At 40.9% G+C, this 23503-nt stretch overlaps 1 protein-coding gene across 4 annotated transcripts in view; it reads left to right on the plus strand.

The window, feature by feature from the left end:
* The window catches only part of LOC129187313 (vang-like protein 1), a 26632-nt gene extending 3929 nt beyond the window's left edge, over nucleotides 1-22703 (plus strand). The window contains exons 1-10 of one of the 4 annotated variants that reach the window (XM_054786387.1): nucleotides 3796-4532; nucleotides 5668-5884; nucleotides 7189-7363; nucleotides 15078-15506; nucleotides 15772-15947; nucleotides 16556-16689; nucleotides 19116-19151; nucleotides 19865-20012; nucleotides 20637-20871; nucleotides 21522-22703. In XM_054786387.1, the coding sequence (XP_054642362.1) occupies nucleotides 5823-5884; nucleotides 7189-7363; nucleotides 15078-15506; nucleotides 15772-15947; nucleotides 16556-16689; nucleotides 19116-19151; nucleotides 19865-20012; nucleotides 20637-20871; nucleotides 21522-21782 (1656 nt within the window). In that variant the 5' untranslated portion in view covers nucleotides 3796-4532; nucleotides 5668-5822 and the 3' untranslated portion in view covers nucleotides 21783-22703. Of the gene's footprint in view, nucleotides 1-3795; nucleotides 4533-5667; nucleotides 5885-7188; nucleotides 7364-15077; nucleotides 15507-15771; nucleotides 15948-16555; nucleotides 16690-19115; nucleotides 19152-19864; nucleotides 20013-20636; nucleotides 20872-21521 lie in introns of those variants that run through there. The other 3 variants (XM_054786386.1, XM_054786385.1, XM_054786389.1) reach the window with 3 other exon arrangements.
* Nucleotides 22704-23503: the final 800 nt, after the last annotated feature.

Raw genomic sequence — 23503 nt, forward strand, 5'->3', positions numbered from 1 at the left:
ATGCCTCTTCTGAACTTGTATTTTTGTTCATTTAGCAATTTTTATGCTTGAAAATGCTTGATTTAGGCCAAGAATACGTCGAAGTGTCAAGTTGCGAGGGATGACTATAGTTTAAAATAGTTTTGGGTAAAACCTTTGAGGCATTTTTTTTTTTGCGTCGCAGTTCCCCGCATTGCTCAGGTGTGTGTGAGTGACGTGAAGAAAAGTTCTGACTTGCGTGATGGGGGACAGTCGTTCATAATGACACTTTTTCTAAGGAATAAATACCGTCTATTTGGGTCAATGCGTAATTTGTCAAACTGTCACCATCATATGGATTGCATGCAAGTGTAGAAACAAGCTAACCACTGTTAATATCGTGAATATGGACACCCTAAAGTCAAATGTAGTGCTATTCCATTTTAACTAGGGATGTCCGATAATATCGGCCGACCCATATTGGCATGAAAATTACCGTAAAGCACCGTGTATAAACCGCACCCGTGTATTAACCACACCCCCATTTTCAGGCTCACGGCGGGGAAAAAAAAATTTTTAGTTCATAAATGCTTGCCAACTCTTTCATCTCAAATCAACATGCGTAAAGGTACTAAGCAGTTTCAAAAAGAAGAATAAAGGAGAAATCTGAACTTCGGCATCTAGATCTATAATATTATGGCTAAGTACAGATTAATAATAACAATAATAATAATAATAATAATAATAATAAATCAAAATAAAGAAATTTGCAATTTTCAGAGATGTTTTGATGTCTTATCTTTCACTACTTCTCTTTTTCTCTATTATTATTTCATTGCATTGCTTCAGTGTGAATTTGAATAAACTCTTGTATTTGACATTGGAAGCTTAGGTTAGCTTCAGTGTATATGAGATGGTTTCACTGTGTGAAAATACAGACAGCCGTCAGATAAGTTAGTTGCATACACAAGCATTTTCAGCAACTGTACAGCAGAGGGCGCTAAAGTCAAAGCAACTGTCTGACCCACAGACGGCTATTCTAAAATGGACTTCTCGTCAATTTCGACGTCTGGTCACAGACCTGTCATCGTGTATAAACCGCACCCCCATTTTTTGCTTCTTACCAGTGGGAAAGAAGTGCAGTTTACACACGGTGCTTTACGGTACATATGGGATCATATATCCATGTTGTTTTTTTTCTGCCGATATTGATATCGGCACGCGAGTGAGTGGAAACTGCACTGTGCTCCGCAGCAACAAGCTTGCTAAAGCCACGATCTGGAAGCATTTCCAAGTTTCGCCTCCAGATTGTTAAATATGCAATTTGCAATGACTGTGAAGCACTGGTAAGCCTTCCTTCAATACTTCTAACCTAATATCACACCCCAGGAAGAGTCTCTCTGAGTCACACGCAGCGCCATGCATCAATATAATGATACGAAGCGACCGATGGAGGCCTCACGGTGGCCGAGTGGTTAGCATGTTGGCCGCACAGTCAGGCGATCGGGAAGATCTGGGTTATATTGGTATCGGTTGATGGGGATATTGGTAAGAACACCAATTGTAACCCCCGTATGTCTCATGTGTGCTTCCATCCGGAGCATCGGCTGTTGCCTTGGCAACATGGGAAGCAAGGGGGCCCCATATTTAGCAATAATAATCAATCAGTGGCACTGAGAGGACATGTGCAGGGTGTACTCGTGTGCGTGTGTATGTGCAAGCAGGGCTGAAGGGGGTGTAACAGCGCACACAATGGCCAAGCATTACACCCAGCGTCCGCACGGTTAAATGAATAAGCCAGTGATTTGATTAAAAACTGTTAACCCCCCCGAGTGCCGACCTCTGGGCCAGAGGAAGTGGAATGTGGGCCAAGGCGAGAGGAGATGCTGTCGAACCAGGCCATGCGGAAAAAAATGGTGGCCGCAGGGATAGAAAAACTATCGCTTACAAACCGGAGGATTAATAGAAATAATAAAGCCGCTGGAGTGGTGATGCACATGCAGCCTCCTGGTTGCCAGATATCAGTTCACCCCCACCACCGACCCCCCCTCCCTTCCAAAAACGAGTTTTCCTTTGAGAGATGTACAGTGAAATACAGCATGTTGCCCAGTGATGCGTGAGCGCGGATGGTTCTGCTCCAGTGCACCCAGAAGAGAGCGAGGAGGTAGAAAGTGACACTAATGTAAAACAAACATTCATTAGTGTGTTTACGTAGCGGGTGGGGAGACGTGCGATCATCACGCATGATCACGTTCACGCACGCATTTGCACCGCCATCTTTTTGACCCGTGAAGCAGAGGATAGGTTTACATGGACAGCAGTGATTCTGATACCCTGATAGCACGTTCACAGCAGTGCAGTTAATTCAGTGTTTGTTTTTCTTCAATTTCGTTGTTTTTCTCATTTTCAGGAGGCTTTAAGATGCTTTGTTCAGAAGTGCTTCATTTTTAAACTTCATTCAACATAACTGTAAATGATTTTGAACTCTTTCCAGTTGAGCGTGAAAGTCGACATGAAATATTATCGTTGGCATTCTAACGTACGTCGTCCCTCGCCGCTGTCCGCTTCACATTTCACACCTTCACTCTATCGTGGTTTTTCAAAAATGTATGAATGAATAAATGACCGCTGTTTTGTGGTTGATATGTAGCATTTCCAAGCATAAAAATGGCTGAATGAAATAAAACACAAATGTAAGGCATTCAGAAGATGCATTCAAAGACATGTTGTGACATGTAGTACTCCACAATGGTCATTAGGTGTCAGTAATGTTGCATTGATGAGACAATAGCCACTGCAGGAGCAGCAACAAGGAACTCTCCTAATGCTAACATGTGTGGTCTATATTATGTCTGATATACGTATTATATGTCTTATTTTCTCTTATTATGTCTACTATATTGGGTAATACCAGTGTATAGGTGACTACAGTGGTGCTATTTCATGTATAGAGGACATCTAATCATGTTAAAATACATATTTAGAAGGTCTTAAACAGGTTTTCTATGTTCTAGCTGTGAAAATATTCCATTTATAAATAAGGAATCTCTACTTTGCGATACCTCACTTATCACGGTCGGTCAGCACCTGATTAACCACGATAAACGTGGGACGACTACTACTACACAGTGGCGTATCAATGTTTCAAATCCATGAATATTGAAATGTAAAAAGAAAGAAAAATGTCAAATATAATAAATTAATTGAGATATTAATAATAAAGACAAATCATATAAGATAAATATTCTATGTATTTACAGTACTGCATATTAGATTAATATAATATATGTAATTGTAATTAATACATTAATAATAAAACAAGAAATAATATCATATAAAAATAAATCATAATAAAATAATTAACTAAATCAATATCCATTAGAAAACTATGAAAATGAGAAAATGATCATGGCTTCACTTGCATGAGTCGACAGTGAAAAGGAGTTGGAGGAAGCTCAGCTTATTTAAACCTGTATAGACTATAGAATTATCTTTTTTTTTATTTAATTAAAAATAAAACAAAATATTTGGGACTGAATTATGTTTATTTTTTTCCATCTAGAAAATAAAAATTTTCTAAAATAAATAAAATAAAAATTTAAAAAATAAAAAATAAAAATTTTCTAGATGGAATTTTTTAATTTTAGAAAATTATTTTCATTAAAATGAAAATAATTTCAATCACAAGTGTTTTATGTAGCAGAGGGGAGCACATATTTACATTGATTACATTTATTTCTCTGCCTCACAAGCAATTTGTTGTGGCGTAATTATATTTAGTTCAGTGTTTAATATGTATTTATATGCATTTCATGTAATTATTTTGACATGATTCACATGATTATTTCTTGAATTTAAATGAATAATTCTTCATATATTTAAGACAGAAAATGCTGATAAATAAACAAATAACATATTATATTGGTATACAAGACTATTCAATTCTGGCAGTAAAGGAAGGATTCAGAATAAATAGACAACATAAGGAAATAAATAATGAGAAAAGAAATTTAAAAAATACAAATATATCCTTGCATATTTACCAAAACCCAAAATACAATACATGTAAAATGTATAGTATATGCATGAAATACATACGTATACAGTATATTATTATTGTGCATAATAGTGTGCAACACGGAAAGTGTACATGATGGTTACCAAATAAGGTAACCGCAATATGACAATTAAACGCCTCACGTGAATAAACATTTGAGTGAAAACTGAGCATGATTATCTTTGTAACGGCAGATTATTTTAATCCATAAGAAAGATGGATGTGTGCAAGAGCATTGCTACAAATGAAAATGTATTGTATCCTAATGGAAATGATCTCTATTTGCTTCATCTCGTCAGACAAATTGCATGAAAACCACGTGTGAACCGTAATCCCTCCATGTACGTATTGTATGTAAGGCTGGCTTGGTCGTGCTGATCGACAGGCAGTTGCCATGACAATAGCCGGGGGCCTCCTAAATGAACGGTCATGGATGGAGAAGCACCGAGACAACCTAATGCATCACACAAGCTGAAAGGCCAGGAAATGGAAACGGCAGCAGCGCGGCGTGATCATTGTGAGACGCTTCTTAATGACTGTGTGTTCATATGACATGAATAAAACATGACTGCCATTCCATGCACACTTGAACAGAATCGCTACCGGAGTCAAACATGGAATATATTTCTTTTACATATCATAGCCTCAGACGTCCCACAATAGTGTTCTGGAAGTGTGTTGTCGTAGCGTCAATGCTAATGATTGTGTTTGGAGAGCGATCATGGTTAAGGCCTGTCACGATAAACGATAAAACCATTCATCGAAAGATAGAAAATCCATAATTTAATGGACATGTGTGACATGTACGTATGCCTGTTCCACTTCCTCGTCTTGTGTAGCACACAGGCTGGATGACAGGAGGGTTCACTCTGCTTGTGTCTGAGCACATTGGTTGTACTGTATAGTCAAAGTAAGGGAAAGAGTGAGCCTCCTGTCAGCTATTCAGCATCTTTGTCACGGTACGTTTCTTGTGCCACAGTTCCAGTGTGGATGTGTTGCAGGGCATTCGTCCGGGCGGTTGGCGCTTGCAGCTCGCGATAGCCAGGGTATGTGAAGTGGTGACGCCCTGCGATTCGTAAGTGCTGCAGGAGGCATCTTCTGTGCCTCACACAGATACATTGAGGACCATATAGTGGCTCAAATGTGACATGACACAGTGATCACTGAATGATAAACCTAATGATAATATGCTCTTAAAAAAAAGGTCGAAATTATCGATTGTCGTCGATAATCTATAGCACAATTATCAACCAGCAAAATTTGTTATTGTGACAGGCCTACTCATGGTGCTTTATTCTCTTTTGACTTGTACACCCTAACGCTACACTTGTCCACTGTAATAGATGCCATATATGTATAGTTGGCAGAGCTTTATTTTAAGAGGTGTAGCGAAGCCTCCCTTTTTTATATATATATATTTTGCTGTCCCATGTTAAGTGTTTAGGGGCTAAAGCCGTGTCAGAGGAAAGCGCTTCTTCCTCCATGATGTCATGAGAGCGGTGCAAACGAGTGTGATCGATAATACATTTTTCTCACATTTGGTGGTCATAAACAGGCTCTCGGGACGCACACATCACTGTTAGATGATCATTGAAAAGTCCATTTTATATCACAGCAGATGTTTATTTGTGCCGTACGTGTCCATGTTTCAGGTCACTGTGGTTGCCGAAGAAGCTCTAGAAGGTTGTAGCTCACTGGCTGTGAATTCCTGGGGTCTTTTATAGGCCTGTTTCCATAGCAACTGCCCCGGTCCTCGCCAAAGCGTTTACCGACCCCCTTCCCTGTTCAACAAAGACAACCCGCCGGAATGGACACTGAGTCGACCCACTCGGGCTACTCCAGCCGCTCGGGGAGGTCCAACCGACACAGGTGAGTTTCCTGTCTGACACTTTGAGGCGTTATTCCTCGTTGTTGTGATAAATTCACACGCTGATGACTTTTTCTGGTGGGAGACGGGTCATGTGATTTGGGGTCACAACGGCCCAGTGGCTCTAATCACTAATTCGCTCTGTCTGGTTTGCAAATGAGGGAATTGTTTGACTTCTGTTTCTTTTCTTCTTTCTGTTCACACATGCACAATGAACTACATCAGGGGTGTCCAAACTGTACAAAATCAAAAGATTTTTAAACCGAAACACAGCCTGCACCTCAGCTTTGTGTTTTCGGCGATAAAGCATATTATCAATATGACATTTTTCTCCTTACATTACACTTTTTTGCTGTTTTTAAAATAACTTGATGTTATAGGCATTGCCTGAGACAGCTATGAAAAAGGGGGGGCTTTTGCGACCTTTCGCATGTGGAGGGAGCGGGGAAAGGAAGGTGGAAGTGAGAAGGGATGGACGTGCTAATCTGTTTGTGCTCACATGCTCTGGTTTAAAATAATAAAAGCTTGCCTAATGCAAAAGGAAAGTATCCTTCCGTCCCATAACGCTATGCTCTATTTTCCCCCCCGACACGTACGTCACGACGACACGTAACATTACCACTTTACTCTCGTCAATTACTACTCTTTTTCTCGTAAGTTTGTGACTTTATTCTCATGAATTTACGACCTTTTTCTCGTAAATGTACGACTTTTTTCTCATACATTTACGAAAATAAAGTCGTAAAGTTACGACTTTACTATGGAAATCGCTTTTCTTTTTTTTTTTCAATGTTGCCCTTGTAGTCCGTCATGCAAGAGCATTCCACGTCTCTTCATTATTTTTCATTTGTCCTCACATGGTGTCACAATGGTCAAAAAAGGTTTTCTTTCACCTTAAAAATGTCCAAAATCTCCACTAACTTAGTTTTTTGACCATTTTAAATCGGATCGTCTCCAAACTTGGTGGATATTTAGTAGGTAGATAGCAGCACTAATGAGTTTGCAGTTTTTGGTTTTTGGCTTGTAAGAAAAGTCAAAAACGTATATGCAACGAGCGCCATCGAGTAATACCTCATATCAAAGCACCTGTCGAGAACGTGCAACGTCTGTAATTATTTTGTCATTTTGTCTTTACATGTGGACACAATGATCAAAAAACAGCTGATTCTCTTCTTCAAGGCAGTCTCTTGTACAGTATGGCATGTCATTCATTAGCTTGTGCAGGCATACCGTACCTAATGGAGTGTCCAGTGCTTGTGTTGACGTGTCCTTAACCTCATGTCCCCCCCGCTTGTCCCCCATCCAGCGAGCGAGGTCGTGAGCGCCACAAGGCTGGCAGCAGTAAAGACAGCAGCCGCTCGGAGAAGTCGGTCATCATCAATCCTCCGGAGACGTCCTCTCAGGATTCACCGGTGCACAATGGCGAGCCGCTGCCGGGAGAGCCCATGCCGGCGGCGTCGGATCCTGGTGAAGAGGGCCAGGTATTAATCCAAAGTGTTCACGTGAGCGCTTTAATGGTTGTGCTGTAATCACAGTGCTTAGCTGGAATAATCACATGACCCAGTCTTACTATTATGAATGCATTGCTGCAAGCTTTTTCATGGTTTATTGCCACACGGACCAACACAATACACACACATGCGTACGATGGTGTCAGGGGATCAAATAGGTCAAAGGATGCTTATACGGTATGTCGATGCTTGTTTTGAAGCAGTGTATTCCAACACTACGGGGAGCCAGACTTTTTACAAGCTTCACTGGATCCCGGAATCATTTGCCCAAATTTGAATGAAAAACAAAATATCCGGCAGCTTATTTACACTTATCAACAATCTCCTGCAGGAAAAGCTAGCTGCGGTTTACCAAGGCTGAAGTGCTGCACGACTTGTGTTGTCTTCGCCTTTCAGTCTCTTTGCTGATGAAACAAATAGGATTGAACAAGCTAAATGGGAAGGCAAGCAGTTAAAAAAAACCTTTATTACATATATATATATATATATATCCGTATATGTATATATATATATATATATATATATATATATATATATATATAATTCTTTTTATTTAATCTTTATCATTTCTTTTTGATTTTATTGTATTATTTTCTTATGAAATAAATAATTTTGTTATTTAATTTGTATTTCTTTTTGAACACCCAGACTTTTTTAAACCTTTATCACGCATATGTATATAATATTTTTTTAATGTTATTTAATTACTTTTCCTATGTTTTTTTCGATTGCATATTTTTCATATTTATATTTAATTTGATTTCTTTGCTACATATTTCTTTTATTATTTATTTTATCTGTATAACTCTTTTTTTTATATTGTGTTTATTTATTTATTTGAATTCAGTTTTTTGTGATGGCGTCTGAGAGGTATTAGTTTACAATAAGTATTATTATTGTGGTTGTAGTTTATTGCATCATCACTCAGGGCTACTTGCATTATTTGGTGACCGGAGGGCAGGCCCGCATACTGAAAAACCAAAAGATGCAGGGGTCCACTTTGATATTTTTAAGTTGTTGTTTTTTTAAGTAAACGTTGTATATGTGTATATTTTTAGGACAAAGCTTTGTGTTAGTTATTATTAGTAACTAATATTAACTAATAACTAATAGCTATTAACTAATATAATTACTATATAATAATAATAATATAATTACAAGCCACGGGCCGCACTTTGGACACCCCTGTTATAAAGCAACAGTAGATGGGAAGAAGAAAAATATTAGAAACAGCCCTCATTATCATGAAACCATAATAAAGAACTAGAGCGCCAACTGACGATTACTTTAATAATCCATTCATCAGTCCATTATTTTGTCAATGAATCGATTCATCTGATTTTAAAAAAAACACCTTTTAGATTTCCCGCCTCTTAGCAGCGGCCCCTTTAAGAATGCATGAATGGACTTTTTCCCTCCCCAAAATCATAGCAAAGAAGGCGAGGAAGAGGAATTTCTCTGACACCGAAATAGAAATAGAGAAGTATAAACAACCAGAGAAGTATAATTAACTGACAAACATCACCGACACTGAGCTGCAAATCAACGAGTCACCGGCACAGACCTCTACATGTGCATCACCAATAAATAAAACATATACTATTTCATATTAATATGTAAATATAAAGAAATAACGAGTAAATAAACTTTAGCAGCAGGCTTTGCGTTTGGCATCAGCTCGTCTGCTCTGGGCGAGGGGCGGTGCCTTGTTTGGTGGTCACGTTGTGAAGCACGTAGCAAGTTGGTATGTCCTGCGCTGGACAGGCACAGCCATAGCCATTTGTAGTTTCACTGTTCTACCACTAGGTTGTGTGAGTGCACATGGTAAGAGTTGTGCATGAATGTATGCATTTTCCGACACACATGTACAAGTGGATAAATCCCACGCTTTGCACGGGGATGTTCTTAGGCATGTCGATGAATGTCCATTGCTCTTTTCCAAAGTCAGAGCAGATGCGTGTGACTATCTTGTTTTGCCTGAAACACAAAGATAATCGGTCTGCTTTCATAGATGACGAAGGAAATTAAAAAATAATCACATTTATGAGGCTGAAATTGGTAGAGTCATAGTATATTTTTAAATGAAACGATTAATCACTTACCAAAATACTTGTGGATTAATTGAATAATCGATTAATCATCAATTAATCGATTAATCGTTGCAACTCTATAAAAATACTACCCAATGAATCCCCATATGAGTGTAAAAATAGAGCTTTGGTATCCTAGTACATTAGTGCTGGTGTACCTAATGAAGTAGCCGCTCAGGTAATTCATCAATTTGTGTGATTAGAAAAAGAATCCATCCTAACTCGAAAAAATTCCAAAGGCCCGAGCTTTTTCTCCATACCCCCCCCCCCCCCCCCCCCCCCCCCGCCTCCTGGAAAAAGAAAGCCACATTCCAGGATGTCATGTGACTGCCAGCTCGTAGCTTCCGTCCATTGTCCGCACCGTAAGATAATCTGCGCTCTCGTAGTCGAGATCGCCCTGCGGACGAATGTGGCACAGCAGCCAACCACGTCCATCACCCGCACCGGTGTCCAACGCGGCCTTTTAGGTCTTCCTCACACAAACAGGCTCCTGTGCATTCTCTCGGGCTGAGATCAGTTTGAGGAAAGCTGATAGGAATAATCAGCCGTGTTCACACGCATGTCTGTGACATGACGCCGGGAGCGCTCTCGTCTCTTGATGCTTTGTGAGGCTCGTTGGATGTCGTGACTCGGTGCCAGAGGGCAGCAGATTGGGTTTCCTGGCAGCATTGGCTCGGGCTAAACCGAAACCACATAATATACTCTCCTCTTTTAGGGGAATATCAGGCCTTACTTCTTTGCATTTGAATGCAGCTACTGTAGCATCCCCTCTCTGATAGGACGTTGACACATCAAAGGGTTCTGTCCTTTCTACAGTAGGGTATGCTATGATAGCATATGATATGGTATCATTTTAATACGTTATTGATAGAGAAAATTATTACATCAATTATGATATCTAGCGTATGGCATCATTAACTCTTTCTATGCCAAAGATGTAGTTATACGTTTTTATAAACGCCGATCCCAACACACACAGAAGCAAAAAGAGGTGTTGACGCAGCACTCCAGCAATGCGTTTCACTTCAGAGCAATTTTAAGCCAGAAAAACGGCCACAAGGTGGCAGAAGTGCATTTGATAAGAGCTCGGCATGGATTGTGTGAGTGGAAGAATCACTCATGACAGCAAGGAGGAAGTGCGAGAGCGTGGAAGACTGTAGCGTGCAGATGGTTACGCATGGTAGGGAAATTTTAAAGCATGCACACGCACACACACGCGCACGCACACGCACGCACACACATAGTTGAGTTCCAAATGTGAAAATTGTACAAAGTATATGGTTTTGTACTTGTAAATAAATTGTTATTTTGATGTAAAACAACCCCTTTGTGTTGTTGATGTTGGTATAGTTCTTTAGATATTTGAGCTGTCGCAAAAGCTAAAAATATTTGTGTCAAAACGAAAACAATGCTTGAAATTGATCTTTTTACAAAAAGCTGGCTTTCTCCCTTTTCTAGTTGGGAACTGATATTTTCCTGGAACTTAGCTATGTTTTACTGCTCATTACTAAAGAATGGAAAAAGGGAGAAACAAACTTTTTTTTCTGATGAAAGACGGGAGTCTAATCTTTCCTTTGGTAGGTTCCATGTTTATGTAGCCGTAGCACTTGGAAGATCAGTCAAAATCATTAAAATGGTCGGCCGGCACTGAAGGGGTTGCCTTCTGAAAAATGGCTTGGATTGAGTGAGTTGATAATATGATATCATGATGCGTTAACAGTACAGCAAATTGTTAATGTAACGATATTGTGCTGTATTTTGGTATCAACCGGCAAATGTATTCTATTGTTAGTGATATGATATCCTGATACATTATTGATACAGCAACATATTGTAACTAAGTATTGTGAATATTATATCATGGTACTTTATCAGTACTAGATTAGCATCAGAATATCTCGATACATTAGCAAAACAGTAATGAAGCGTATATATTAATATCATGATACATTGTTGATACTGCACATATTGTATCATTAATGGTGTAATATATTGTATCACTGATGATATGATTACGCGATACATTATTGATGCAGCAAAAGCATTGTATTGTTGATGAAATGATATGGTGATACATTGTCGATACAGCAAAGAATTGTTAATATTATGATGTCTGTATCGACACAGGAAAGTAGTGTATTGTTGATATGATACCGTGATAAATTATTGTAATGTATCGTTAATAATGATTAGAGTCACAGCAAAAGTATCATTGATGTGATACCTTATCGATAAGCCAATGTATTGTTAATATGACAAATTGATACATTATTGATACAGAAAAGTACTGTATCACTGATGAAATTTTATTGCGATAAATTGATACAGTAATGCAATGTATCATGGTACGATATCACAATTCATTTACAGAGCGACGTGTTGTTTCTGTAATGATACGGTACATGAAATTGCTGTAAATAATGAAATACAGCAAAGTATCGTATTGTTAATGATATGGTATCGTGACGCAATAGCAATCCAGTAAAGCGCCGTATCGTCACCGATATGACTTGGAATCGTGATACATTATGAACTCAGTCAAATATTTTATCGTTCACAATGATAGCGTGATACATTATTGATACAGCATAGTGTCGTATTGTCAATGATATGACAAAATATTGCTCTGACTATCAATACAGCAAAAGTATTAATGATGCTTTATCGATTTGATACATTACATAAGTATCGTATAGTATGATATCATGACACATTATCAGTAGAGCACTGGAGAGTATCATGAATAGTATCACTGTATATGAAACAAAAATACGAGCGTGGGGGGTTCTTTTACTTTAACATCCATATTATTCACAATGTGCTTTATAGTCCTTGAGATACGCAGATGATACGCTTGAATATTGATCACACTATGTCATATTACGACATTTATTATAAGATTGTAATATCGCAAGTGATCGGCGTCCCTATTTCCTGTCATGTACGCTAAGTATGACAACCAACTGTATTGCGGATGTTAAAAGGCCTTTTGTCAGGTCAGATAAGGCTTGTGTTGTGTTGTTGTGTTATCAGTGTACTGTACACAAGCGGCCATATTGAAGTGTCTGACTGGCCCTGGCATGGCAGTAATTCCCTTCCTTACAGCCTCTCTATGCATGCTTTGCATTAACGTAGAGATCCAGCAGCCTGATTAGTGCACAGTTCATCTTGGGGGATTAATCCTCTTGAGAGTTAATGGCTGCAGTGTATTAGCTCTGTCACAGGGTTATTATTTACCAGCTGCAGTACATGACAGCCACGTGACAGCTTGCATTCACGAGCACTTTGCAGGAGAGAAGGCTGCACGTCGATTGCTCCGGTGTGACGCTGGCTTGTTGTGTCTAAAATTGAGACAATGCAGACTGGAGGGTGACAAACAGACGGGGCACCACCACTGACTCAAAAGCAAAAATCCCTGTATCGGGATGCTCACTAAGCTGCTGCGGGGTTTTGGTTCAGCACCACCCCTCTGCAACGTTTCTTCAGAAGTAGTTTTGTATGTTTTGTGTAGTCCTGCCCTGCATGTGTGTCACGTATTTACCATTTGTTGGTATCCCTCACTTCACTTAACATGAACGGCCACATTATATGAATACAGTTTGTATTTTTTCCATATATATCAGTGGTCCCCAACCCTCGGGCCGCGGTACCGGGCCATTTGGTACCGGGCCGCACAGAAAGAAATAAGAATTTCCATTAAATTTTTTTAGGTTTTACTTTGAAAAGTGGTCGGATTCTCTCTGTTACGTCCGTCTCACTTGACGCATGTCCATTGTGCTTTTGCTAACTTGATTCATTTGCATGCAACCTTTGAGGGCAGTTGCTCATGTTCCCTCGCTCCCGTTGGCTGCCACATGACCATCTCGTCCAAAGCCAACAGCTTTCTAGTTTATTCACCGCTACACTTCAGCAGTCAAGGAAGGGAGGTGTTGTTTATAGGCACCGCGGTTACCACGGTAACAGTAAAGTAAAAGTTACCCTTCTTATGCTTTGCAGAAAAAGCTGTTTTGTGCAATATTTCCTTAGAATAAATGAGCATCAAAGGAGACATGTTACACTTGTACGCGCTTGTCCACCTTGGCTGTCACTCATCAGTCTCCTCCCGTTCTTCCCTGCCCCCATCCGCTCCACTAAAGAGGATTTCATTATCCGTAGACAGCAATGGAGGGAAGACTGCCCATGCTGTCCACTGTCCAATAACTGACAAGTAGTGTTGACACATTTTTGAGGGTAAAGCCTCGCTTGTTTTTGTATGCTGTCGTCATGTCTCCTCTTATGGGTTGTGTGTGTGTGTGTAAAAATATGCAGTGTGCGTCTTCACACCGAGGACAGTGAATAGCTAATCACAAGAATGAGTGACAATGCCAACGTGTCTGTCGGGCAGATATGATAAAAGGATATTATTGTAACTCTAATTTGCAATGGCAGGCAAGGAAAGAGTCGTGTGTGTGTGTGTGTGTGTGTGTGTGTGTGTGAGTGTGTGTGTACCTCATCCTCCTGCATGCATGCATGTTGTCCTACATTAGATCAAAGCACGTTTGAAGACTTCTCATTATGAAAGTCCAAGATCATCTCAAAATAGCACAAGGCCAAGAGAAATGACTCGTTATTGCGTGTGTAAAAACACAAGTAAAGCAGCACCATGCAGGAATACTACGTATAACTTAATCTTCATGTGGCCCTGTTGTTCTTATACTAGCTTTACAACCATGTTACAAAAAAAAAGGTCCATTTAAACTAATTAATTACCCAGGAGAGTGTAAAAGTAAATATGTGATAAGTGATTCATTGGTTAACTCTCACTGTCTGAGCTTATTGGTAGTAGTAGTGGTAGTAGTAGTAGTAGTAATGCAGTATTTCTTATCATATTAACCTTTTTTATTCTGTACTGATTCTAAAAACCTTATTTCTGTCAACTTGTTGTGATTTGAAGTCCATTTTCAGTTTGTGTGCAGGGTCAGAAACCAAGCTCTGGTCATGAAATCTATCGACCCAAATTGAATCCAGATCTGATCCAGATTGCACGTCGAGCACCAAAAACAATGCTATTTCGCGTGTTCAGGCACTTATGCAGTAGATCCTCGTGCATTTGCAGTTCAGAATTCACGAGCACGCAAATTCGCAGATTTTGGTCCAAAAATCTAAAAACAATAAATTGATACATTTTCAGAAAATACTCTTTTTAAAAACCAAGTTCAGCAACGTCAAGTTAGGGTTGATGTTAGGGTGAATGATGACTTGCGATGTCATGAATGAAATATTTTGACATTTCACACAATTATTTTGCACATTATCTTAATCATGCGAATGTTTCTTATTTTATTTAAATGTATGAAACTGGCTATAATCAATAAATCAAATATATATAACGTTATTACATTTATTCTGTTCAATTAAATATATTATTCAAATTAAACTTCATGAAATAGGCATTTAACAAAACAATAATATAATCCATTTAAATTATAGTTAAACAAGTTCATAAGTAGCCTGCAGTGTAAGACTGAATATGGGACAATTGTGGATTGATAGTAATAAAGTAAATACAATATTTAAAGATTATGTGCAGCTTTTTATGTCTTCCTCACCTGCAGGATGATAACTGGGGGGAAACCACCACGGCCGTGACAGGCACCTCAGAGCTGAGCATCTCCCAGGAGGAAGTCGTCGGCCTGGGGAAGGGCCTACAGGACCGGACCCGAGGCTTCCGCCGCTATCTCCCCCTCGCTGTGGGCGTGTGTGGGGGCCTACTGGTGCTGGCCACCCCTCTTGTTTTTCTGCTTCTGCCCGTGATCATGTGGCCCGAAAGACTGCAGCCGTGCGGCGCCGCCTGCGAGGGTCTCTTCCTATCCCTGTCCTTCAAGCTCCTCATGCTCCTCACGGCCATCTGGGCCTTGTTTCTGCGGCCGGCCCGCGCCAGCCTGCCGAGAGTGTGCGCGTGTCGGGCCTTCCTCACCACGCTCACCCTCCTGCTCACCATGTCCTACTGGCTCTTCTATGGCGTCAGGATACTCGATGCACAGGTGGGAACATTGGGGCACACTTTGCGCTTCAATTGAGATTTTGTAATATTTTACACTCTCATTTGAAATGTTGCACACAACATGCGCTACAGGCTACTTCAAACAGTAGCATCAGCACTGATTCTAAGGCTAACACAACATGAGAGGTGTCCTGGCTGGCCCACCAGTTATATTTGGTGATTTGGTGTCCCCATAACCACCTTATGCATGTTAACATTATGTATCTGAACACCAGTCATGCCATTAAACCTGCTGCGTGTTGCAGGATGAGGACTACCACGGCGTGGTCCAGTTCGCTGTGTCCCTGGTAGACTCCCAGCTCTTTGTCCACTATCTGGCTGTGGTGCTGCTGGAGCTCCGCCACCTGCAGCCGTGCTACAGCGTGTGCGTCATCCGCTCCACCGACGGAGAAACACGTCACTACAACATAGGACAGCTCAGGTATAGGAACGCACGCGTACATGCGGTACTTTGAGGTACTGCTGCCATTTCTAGTCTAGTCCTGGGGTTCCAAGTGTGCTAAGCGTAAACCACTGCTGGTCGCTCATTGGTCGAGCAGATTCCAATTGGAGATGGACAGAAAGAAATCACAAAAATAGGCACACATTGTAATATTAGCCTGTTGCTGTGCCTTACCTCTGCATGCTGCTATATTATACTCCACTGTGTACGACCTCTACTTTGCTGCAATGCTCTGTTTTCTTCCTGCCCTCAGTCTCCCCTCAAAATCCAAAATGACAAAAGCAAGCACACATGCTAATGTTAGCTGTTGCTGTGCCCTAGCTCTGAATTCTGCCGTATTATACTCCATCGTCTCTACTCTGCTGCAGGGTTCCGTTTTGCCACTGCCCTCTGTCTCTTCTTTAATAAAATGTGTCTCCCTGGTTCCCCTTCATTGTTGGCATTTGTCTGACTGATGTGTTCAATGCAGCTTGGTTTTTACACTTTCTGGTGCTACTATTTCCTACTGGACAAATGAAAACGTAAACCAAGCTGTACTGTGGGCAGTTTTAGTCATTGCCAATTCTGTCCCTTTCACTGAATTTCAGCATCCAGAATGCCGCTCTGACCATTCTGGAGTTTTACTACAAAGATTTTCCCCTCCACAATCCGGCGCTCCTCTCGGCCTCCAAGCACAGAGCTGCCAAACATTTGGCTGGATTGAAAGTTTACAACGTTGACGGTAAGCACATCACATCCCAATGTTGACCTCACATGTTGTACTTACTTGGGTTTTGTGGTACGAGAGTGGAAAGTGGAACATTTAAGGCTGAACATGATCTTTTCCAAGGGTTAGAAACATTTTACTATGTGAGACAAATAATCTGTTCCAGGGTCAAACTGTTGCCATCCTAAAACCTTTACTAACTGTACATTCTTACAATTGTAAAAAGAAGCTAACCGCTTTATGAGAAAAGTAAAAAAAAACGTGTAATTTAAAACATTACTGCTTGTGTCTGGTAGGCAATTCTCTTCAGAGGCTAACTCTCTAATAATATTCCATTATTTCAATGTTACAATGAATGTGGACGTATTGTCGCTTTAGCCATATTGTAATAAGTAGGCAGGGCGCAGGCCTATTCACCACTTTCCTACGTTGCAAAAAAGTGTACAGTACTCCCTCATTTATCGCAGTTAATTGGTTCCAGACACGACTGTGATAAGTGAATTTCTGCATCGGTGGATTCTTTATGTATAAATAAAATATTTTTGTAGTTAAGAGCATAGAAAACCTGTTTAATAACAGTTTTTAACATTATTAGAGCCATCGAAACATGAAATAACACCCCATAGTCACCTTTGAACTCCGATTACCCAATATAGTAGCTGTAATAAGAGCAAATATACCATTAAGATGTAGACTGGTAGAGGAGCTGGGTGAGGGACGGACAGGAAGTGACGTTGGAGGTTCCGAGTGGCCTGAGCTAAGGTCGCAACAATAGCCCATTTTTTTCTGAGGGATTTTTACTAAGGATTATTGTGCCTGTTGTTTTGGCGATCAAGTCTGGTGATTGTGTGTCTCACCGAACATTACGGTAACATTACTGACACCTAGTGACCAGTGGAAAATACTACATGTCATGTCTTTGAATGGGTCTTCTCAATGCCCTATATTTGTATTTTAGTTCATTTATTCATTTTATGCTTGAAAAAGCTTCATTTAGGCAAAAAATGTATTATGTATGCATATTTTGTGATAATAATAGGCCGTAGTCAACCACGAGACAGGATGATTTATTCATATATTTTTGAAAAACTGTGCTAGAGTGAAGCCCCGAAATTCAAAGAGCGATGTGGCGAGGGATGACTGTAGGCCTGTCACGATAATCGATGAAACGCGTAATCGAACGATAGAAAAAAACAAAGTTGATCATTTTGGCGCCTCGATAAATGGGCATTCCTCATCTTGCTGTTGCACACAGGCTGGATGACAGGAGGGTTCACTCTGCTTGGGTCTGAGCACATTGGTTTTTTAGTCAAATTAAGGGAAAGCGTGAGCCTCCTGTCAGCTATTCGGCGTCTTTGTCACAGTACGTGGCTACGTAGTGATTGAATACACTGAGTGCTGGCTTGCAGTTAGCAAGCAAACGCTAATGTGAATAAAAGCACAAAAGCGAATGTTTCTAAGCCGAATGCCACAGTTCCAGTGTGGATGTGCTGTGGGGCGTTCGTCCCGGCGGTTGCCACTTGCTGGGGCGTTTGATCGGCGAAGTGAATGTATAGTGCCGGGCGGCGCCAGCTCACGATACCCAGGGTATGTGAAGTGGTGACGCCCCACGGTTCCTAAGTGCTGTAGTAGGCATCTTCTGTGCCTCACACAGACACACTACACTTGAGTACCATCTAGTGGCTCAAATGTGACATGACAGCGATCACTGAATGATAAACTTAATGACAATATGGTCTAAAAAAAGGTAGAGATTATAGATTCGTGTCAATAAATTATAGCAAAATTATCAACCAGCAAAACGTGTTATCGTGACAGGCCTAGATGACTGTCATTTCCTGTTTTAGGGTTATCATCACATTTTCCCAATTTGCCATCACTGGTGGCCTTCTTGGGTGTCTTCACACAAAACACAAAAAGCCAAAGAAAGAGCAACTAACTATGCTAAAGTCTTACAAGATTTGCCAAAGTCCAACATTTTGTGCAATTTTTCTTTGAAATTCAGGTCAAATTCAAATGATTCAAAAACGAGTCAAATTACTATCATACCTGTCAACCGTCCCGTTTTCACCGGAAAACGGACATATTTTGCCCGACTTTTCCATCCCCTCCCCTGCCGTTATAACAGTTTCCCGTATTTTAAGGCAACATTCAGCCAACGTCTGCTTTACACATCCTGTAGCCGGTAAATTCCGGCCTTCAAAATAAAAGAAGCAAGCCAGTAAAATAACACAGTTGCGCCACAGCAGGCAGTACGCAGTCAGGCAAAAAAACCTCTTGCGTTCCCTTAACTTTCTGAAAATGTTCCTTTATTGTCAAGTTCAAATGTTGATTTTTGATCATTTGTCAAGAATTTGAAGGCAGTATTTCAACACAATTAGATTGCCATTCTTTTAAGTTGTGATCTTCTGCTCTTGATTGCCCCCTTCTTTTCTGAGCAGCTTTGCGAGAAAGACTGAGACGATATCTGTGGGAGAGTAAGTAGTGTGGAAGCAGCTCCCTTCCTCCCCCCCTGCACAGCACTTTAAAAGCACAGGAAGTGGCTCACGTCACGCCTCAGCTCACTCTCAAAGCCCGTGTGCTTGACATAATGGAGACGCCGCATCCCCAACCCCACTAACACACACGACTAACGTTGCACTTTCCACCATCACATCCTCACTGTGTGCACACTGCCAAGGCTTTCGTGATGCTGCATCCAGTGCAGCGTCCTCGTTGGCCCTCCCCCCCTTTCTCTATCAAAGAGCAGCGAAAGGCCTCTAGGGGGCGACGGGGATTTCAAGCCTTAAATAATTCATCAGAGCAATGCTGATTCCTCACATACTCCCACATGTCGACTGCACTCTTGCTACCTTCCCTTTTTTCCCGTGGTTTAGCATCTTTCATACATGTATGGATTTATATTAAAAAATAGTAAGCAAATATTTCAATTCTATTTCTCACAAATATTCATTTGTAAATATTCACATAGTGTGACCGAGGCACATGACGCACCAGGGAAATCACAACTCACCTAAAGACCTTGAATGAACATTGAATCAATGTTTCTAATCACTTCTAATGGCTGGCGCAAGGCCGTTTAAATGCATCCGTGAGAAAGTCGACACTCTGCTTTGTTCTCTGTATGATTCATCTAAAGACCCCACTTCCTTATTATCAATTCACCTCCGTCCTCTTTCTTTGGGTGCAGCTCCTGGGAACACAGCGGGTGCTCAGCCTGCTAATGGAAACCAATCCCAGGCTGCAACCGCCGGCGCCAAACGCAAAGACACCGCCCACAACGAGCTGTACTACGAGGAGGCCGACTACGAGAGACGAGTCCGCAAACGAAAGGCCAGGTGAGAGCAAAGAAGACACGGTAACGTGAGGTATAGACAGGAAGTATACGCCTCACTCGCTGCGATACTACATATCATTACACATTGCTTCCTTTACAAAATAAAAGCCAGCCTGAGTACCGATGCCACTTTCTGAGGATAGTGCATGATAGGCTGCATGCTGCGAGGCTTTACTTAATTCGAGGAGAAAAATGAAAACAGTGTAGTCGAATTGTGCCCAGATCTTTAAAATAAGATAAATAAGCTGCTATGCTGTGATATACAGTACATCATTATGGTTCTTTATTCAAGATGATGCATGATATGCTGCTTGCTGCTAAACTTCCCTTAACTCATGAGAAAAATAAAAAGACTTCACTCGCATTGTGCCCAGATCAGTAAAATAGACACGATACATAGAGGTGCCATGCTGTGATATATGTCGTTATGCTTAGTCCAGATAGAGCATGACATGCTGCATGCTGCTATACCTCACTTACTTCAGGAAGGAAAGAAATGAAAACCCTGCAGTCAGATTTTGCACACATCTGTAAATGTAATATGACAGAGGTGTGATATACAGTACGTGGTTGCGTGTCTTATGCAAGATAGTGCATGATATGCTGTGATTTTGCTGTGTGTCAGGTTGGTGGTGGCCGTGGAGGAGGCCTTCACACACGTGCGCCGCATGAAGAAAGAGGACGAACGCGCCTCACCCTCCGACATCATGGACGTCCGAGAAGCGGCGTTGGCCATCTTCCCGTCGATGGCCCGCGCCCTGCAGAAGTACCTCCGCACCACCAGGAGGCAGCACTGCCACAGCATGGAGAGCATCCAGAAGCACCTGGCCTTCTGCCTCATTAACAACATGAGCCCTAAGGTGAGCTTGTTTGTTTTCCCTCATATGGTGGATGTTTATTGAGTCAACTGCAGAGGGGGCCAGGCATCTATTTTGGGTGTTTACACCTCCAAGCCCATGAGCTTGTGGCGCCCCATGCATCTTTTCCAGCAGTCCAAAATTAAGCATTTTTTGGCCCTTTGTGGCCACCGCACTTTTTGCTCTGCAATGCAGAAGTGGACCACAGCTGCGTGAAGTTCGCTGCATCACATATCATTCTGTCCATAACACGACCCCACTTTTTCAAGAATCCAAATTTTGGCAATATCAGTGAAATAACAGCCAGCAGACATACAGCAACAAAAAAGGATAGCGTATTTTGTATATGCTAACTTGATAACAACCTTAGAGACACGTTTTTCCAGTGAGCTTCGGTGTCTCGCAACCGCATCCCTCCAGCTCACAAATGTGTGTAAGTGACAGAAGAAAAGCTCTGACTTGCTTATGGGTAAAAGGCATATGGCACCACCTGCTGGTGTGCTCATATACATCTCTAAATATAAGGAAAAAACATTTAAATACATATTTTTATGTGATATAATGTGTTGTCATGTTGTCCCTTCAGTCACATGTTCACACAATATGATGTTGGAAATGATGTCATGGACATTTATGTTTTGTTTCTCGCGCAGGCCTTCTTGGAGGCCTACCTGGCCCCGGGTCCCACTCTCCAGTACGGCCCCGAGCGCTGGATGGCCGACCAGTGGATGTTGGTGAGCGAGGCATCGGTAACAAGCAGCCTCAAGGAAGGAAGCGAGTTCACGCTGAGGTGCCTCGACTTTAGCTTAGCCGTCACAGTCAAGGGCATCCCGTACATCCGAGTGACCGAGGAGTACGTGGACCCCAAATCGCACAAGTTTGTGCTTCTGCTCCAGTCGGAAACGTCGGTTTAACAGCGTTCAAGCCTCTCTGGACCTTTATGACTCAAAAATGTCCTGTTTTTGTTGTATTTTGTTACAAAATGTTATGGAAGGGAGGGATGTGCTGGACTTTACCACCGTGACATGCCAGGCATCCTTCTATGCACTACAGACTCATTTGCATGTGGGCGAGTGTGTTATTTTTATGTTTTTTTTAGGATGTGTGTTTTTGTGTGGTGGAGACATTTTCCAAACATCCGGCTGTGAAAAAAAAAAAAAAGAATCTGTTGGTATGTGTACAGTATTTATACGTCATTATTCCCTGCATACTTTTTATATTAAAACTGCTTGGATAATTATCTTAAACAGTTTTTTACTATGAATGTAAATATGTGTTTTGTATATTATGTCAAATCAGTGACAAGAGTGTATTCAACTTTTTTTAATTAGACAGCCCAGATTGACCGTTTTGTATCTCATGCCCTCGTATTACAGCACTTCTCAGTAGCATGAGATGTTCTATATTATATATAAATATTTCATTTTTATGGACATCATTTATTATAAATACTTGGATTTTTTTGGACGAGTAATTAGAGGATTAAAAACTTAAATTGGATGCATTATTTAAATTGAGTTTAAGCGGTGTTTGCAGAGGTCAGCGTCTCACTGCTGCCACCTATTGGCCACTTTTCGAAAACAGTCGAGAGCGTCATGCTCGCCTTGGAGAAAGAATGCTGTATTAACAAATTTAATGTTGTCATTTCACATTAGGACACGTGTTACTGTTGTCACTGATGTAGTTAGCATTTCTGTACATGTCTCGACTACACATGTATCTCGTGTGCGTGCGTGTGAATCAAGCATTTGTTGTGACACTTTTTTTGTACACTAACAGAACAGCAGCTGTGTCAAATCCCCATTTGCTACAAAAATAAAAAGCATTTGTATTGATTTTAGCTGTTTTTAATTGTTAATTAAAATAGAAATAACATAAATATATTTGCTTTTTTTTATTTTATCCTCCTACAAATAAATTAATAATGAGAATTGATATCTAAAATACCGTATAGTACAAAATGATATGGAACGGATGCCAGCCTGTGAGGCTGTGCAAGTGTACGTTCGTAAAAACTCCCTCCCTCTGCCTTAAGAGCTGTGCTGAACACACGGTCAACAGTCCGGTCTTTTGGCCGTGTGGTCAGCGCTCTCGCCTCCCATTACGAAGGTCCTGTGTTCAAGCCCCGCTGCGGCCAGTGCAAAACAAGGTGGGTTACATATGTACTATAATAAATGCAATATTGATTCTCCCCTTCTCTCTGTAATCGCCATTGTTTGCTCATGGCGTAATCGAGGTTTAAGCCCTCACACACTTTTTAAACACATTTCAAATATAAAATATATAGGTACTCACCACGAATGAATGCTAATGCCAGATGATCAATGAACAGATGGAATCGGAGCCACGGTGTTGCCTTAAGCCCGGTCGTCAGGCTAGCGCTTTAAAGCAGTTTTTGGGAAGCAAGAACAGTGTTTTTGTCACTAGGGACAAATGAGCGAGGCTACTTAAAAGACCTCTTAAGAGAAAATACACAGAATACACAATAACCACCCAGTTTGATTTATTAATACTCCTATTGGTGACTGCAGATGGAGGCGCCAATGTGTTGTTATTAGCCGATGTGTGTGGATTATGTCGATTATGAATGATATCATGTTAACCAGGGGTATTTTTGGTACACATACAGTCGTTG

The sequence above is a fragment of the Dunckerocampus dactyliophorus genome, chromosome 9 (assembly GCF_027744805.1).
Source record: "Dunckerocampus dactyliophorus isolate RoL2022-P2 chromosome 9, RoL_Ddac_1.1, whole genome shotgun sequence".
Lineage (NCBI taxonomy): Eukaryota > Metazoa > Chordata > Actinopteri > Syngnathiformes > Syngnathidae > Dunckerocampus > Dunckerocampus dactyliophorus.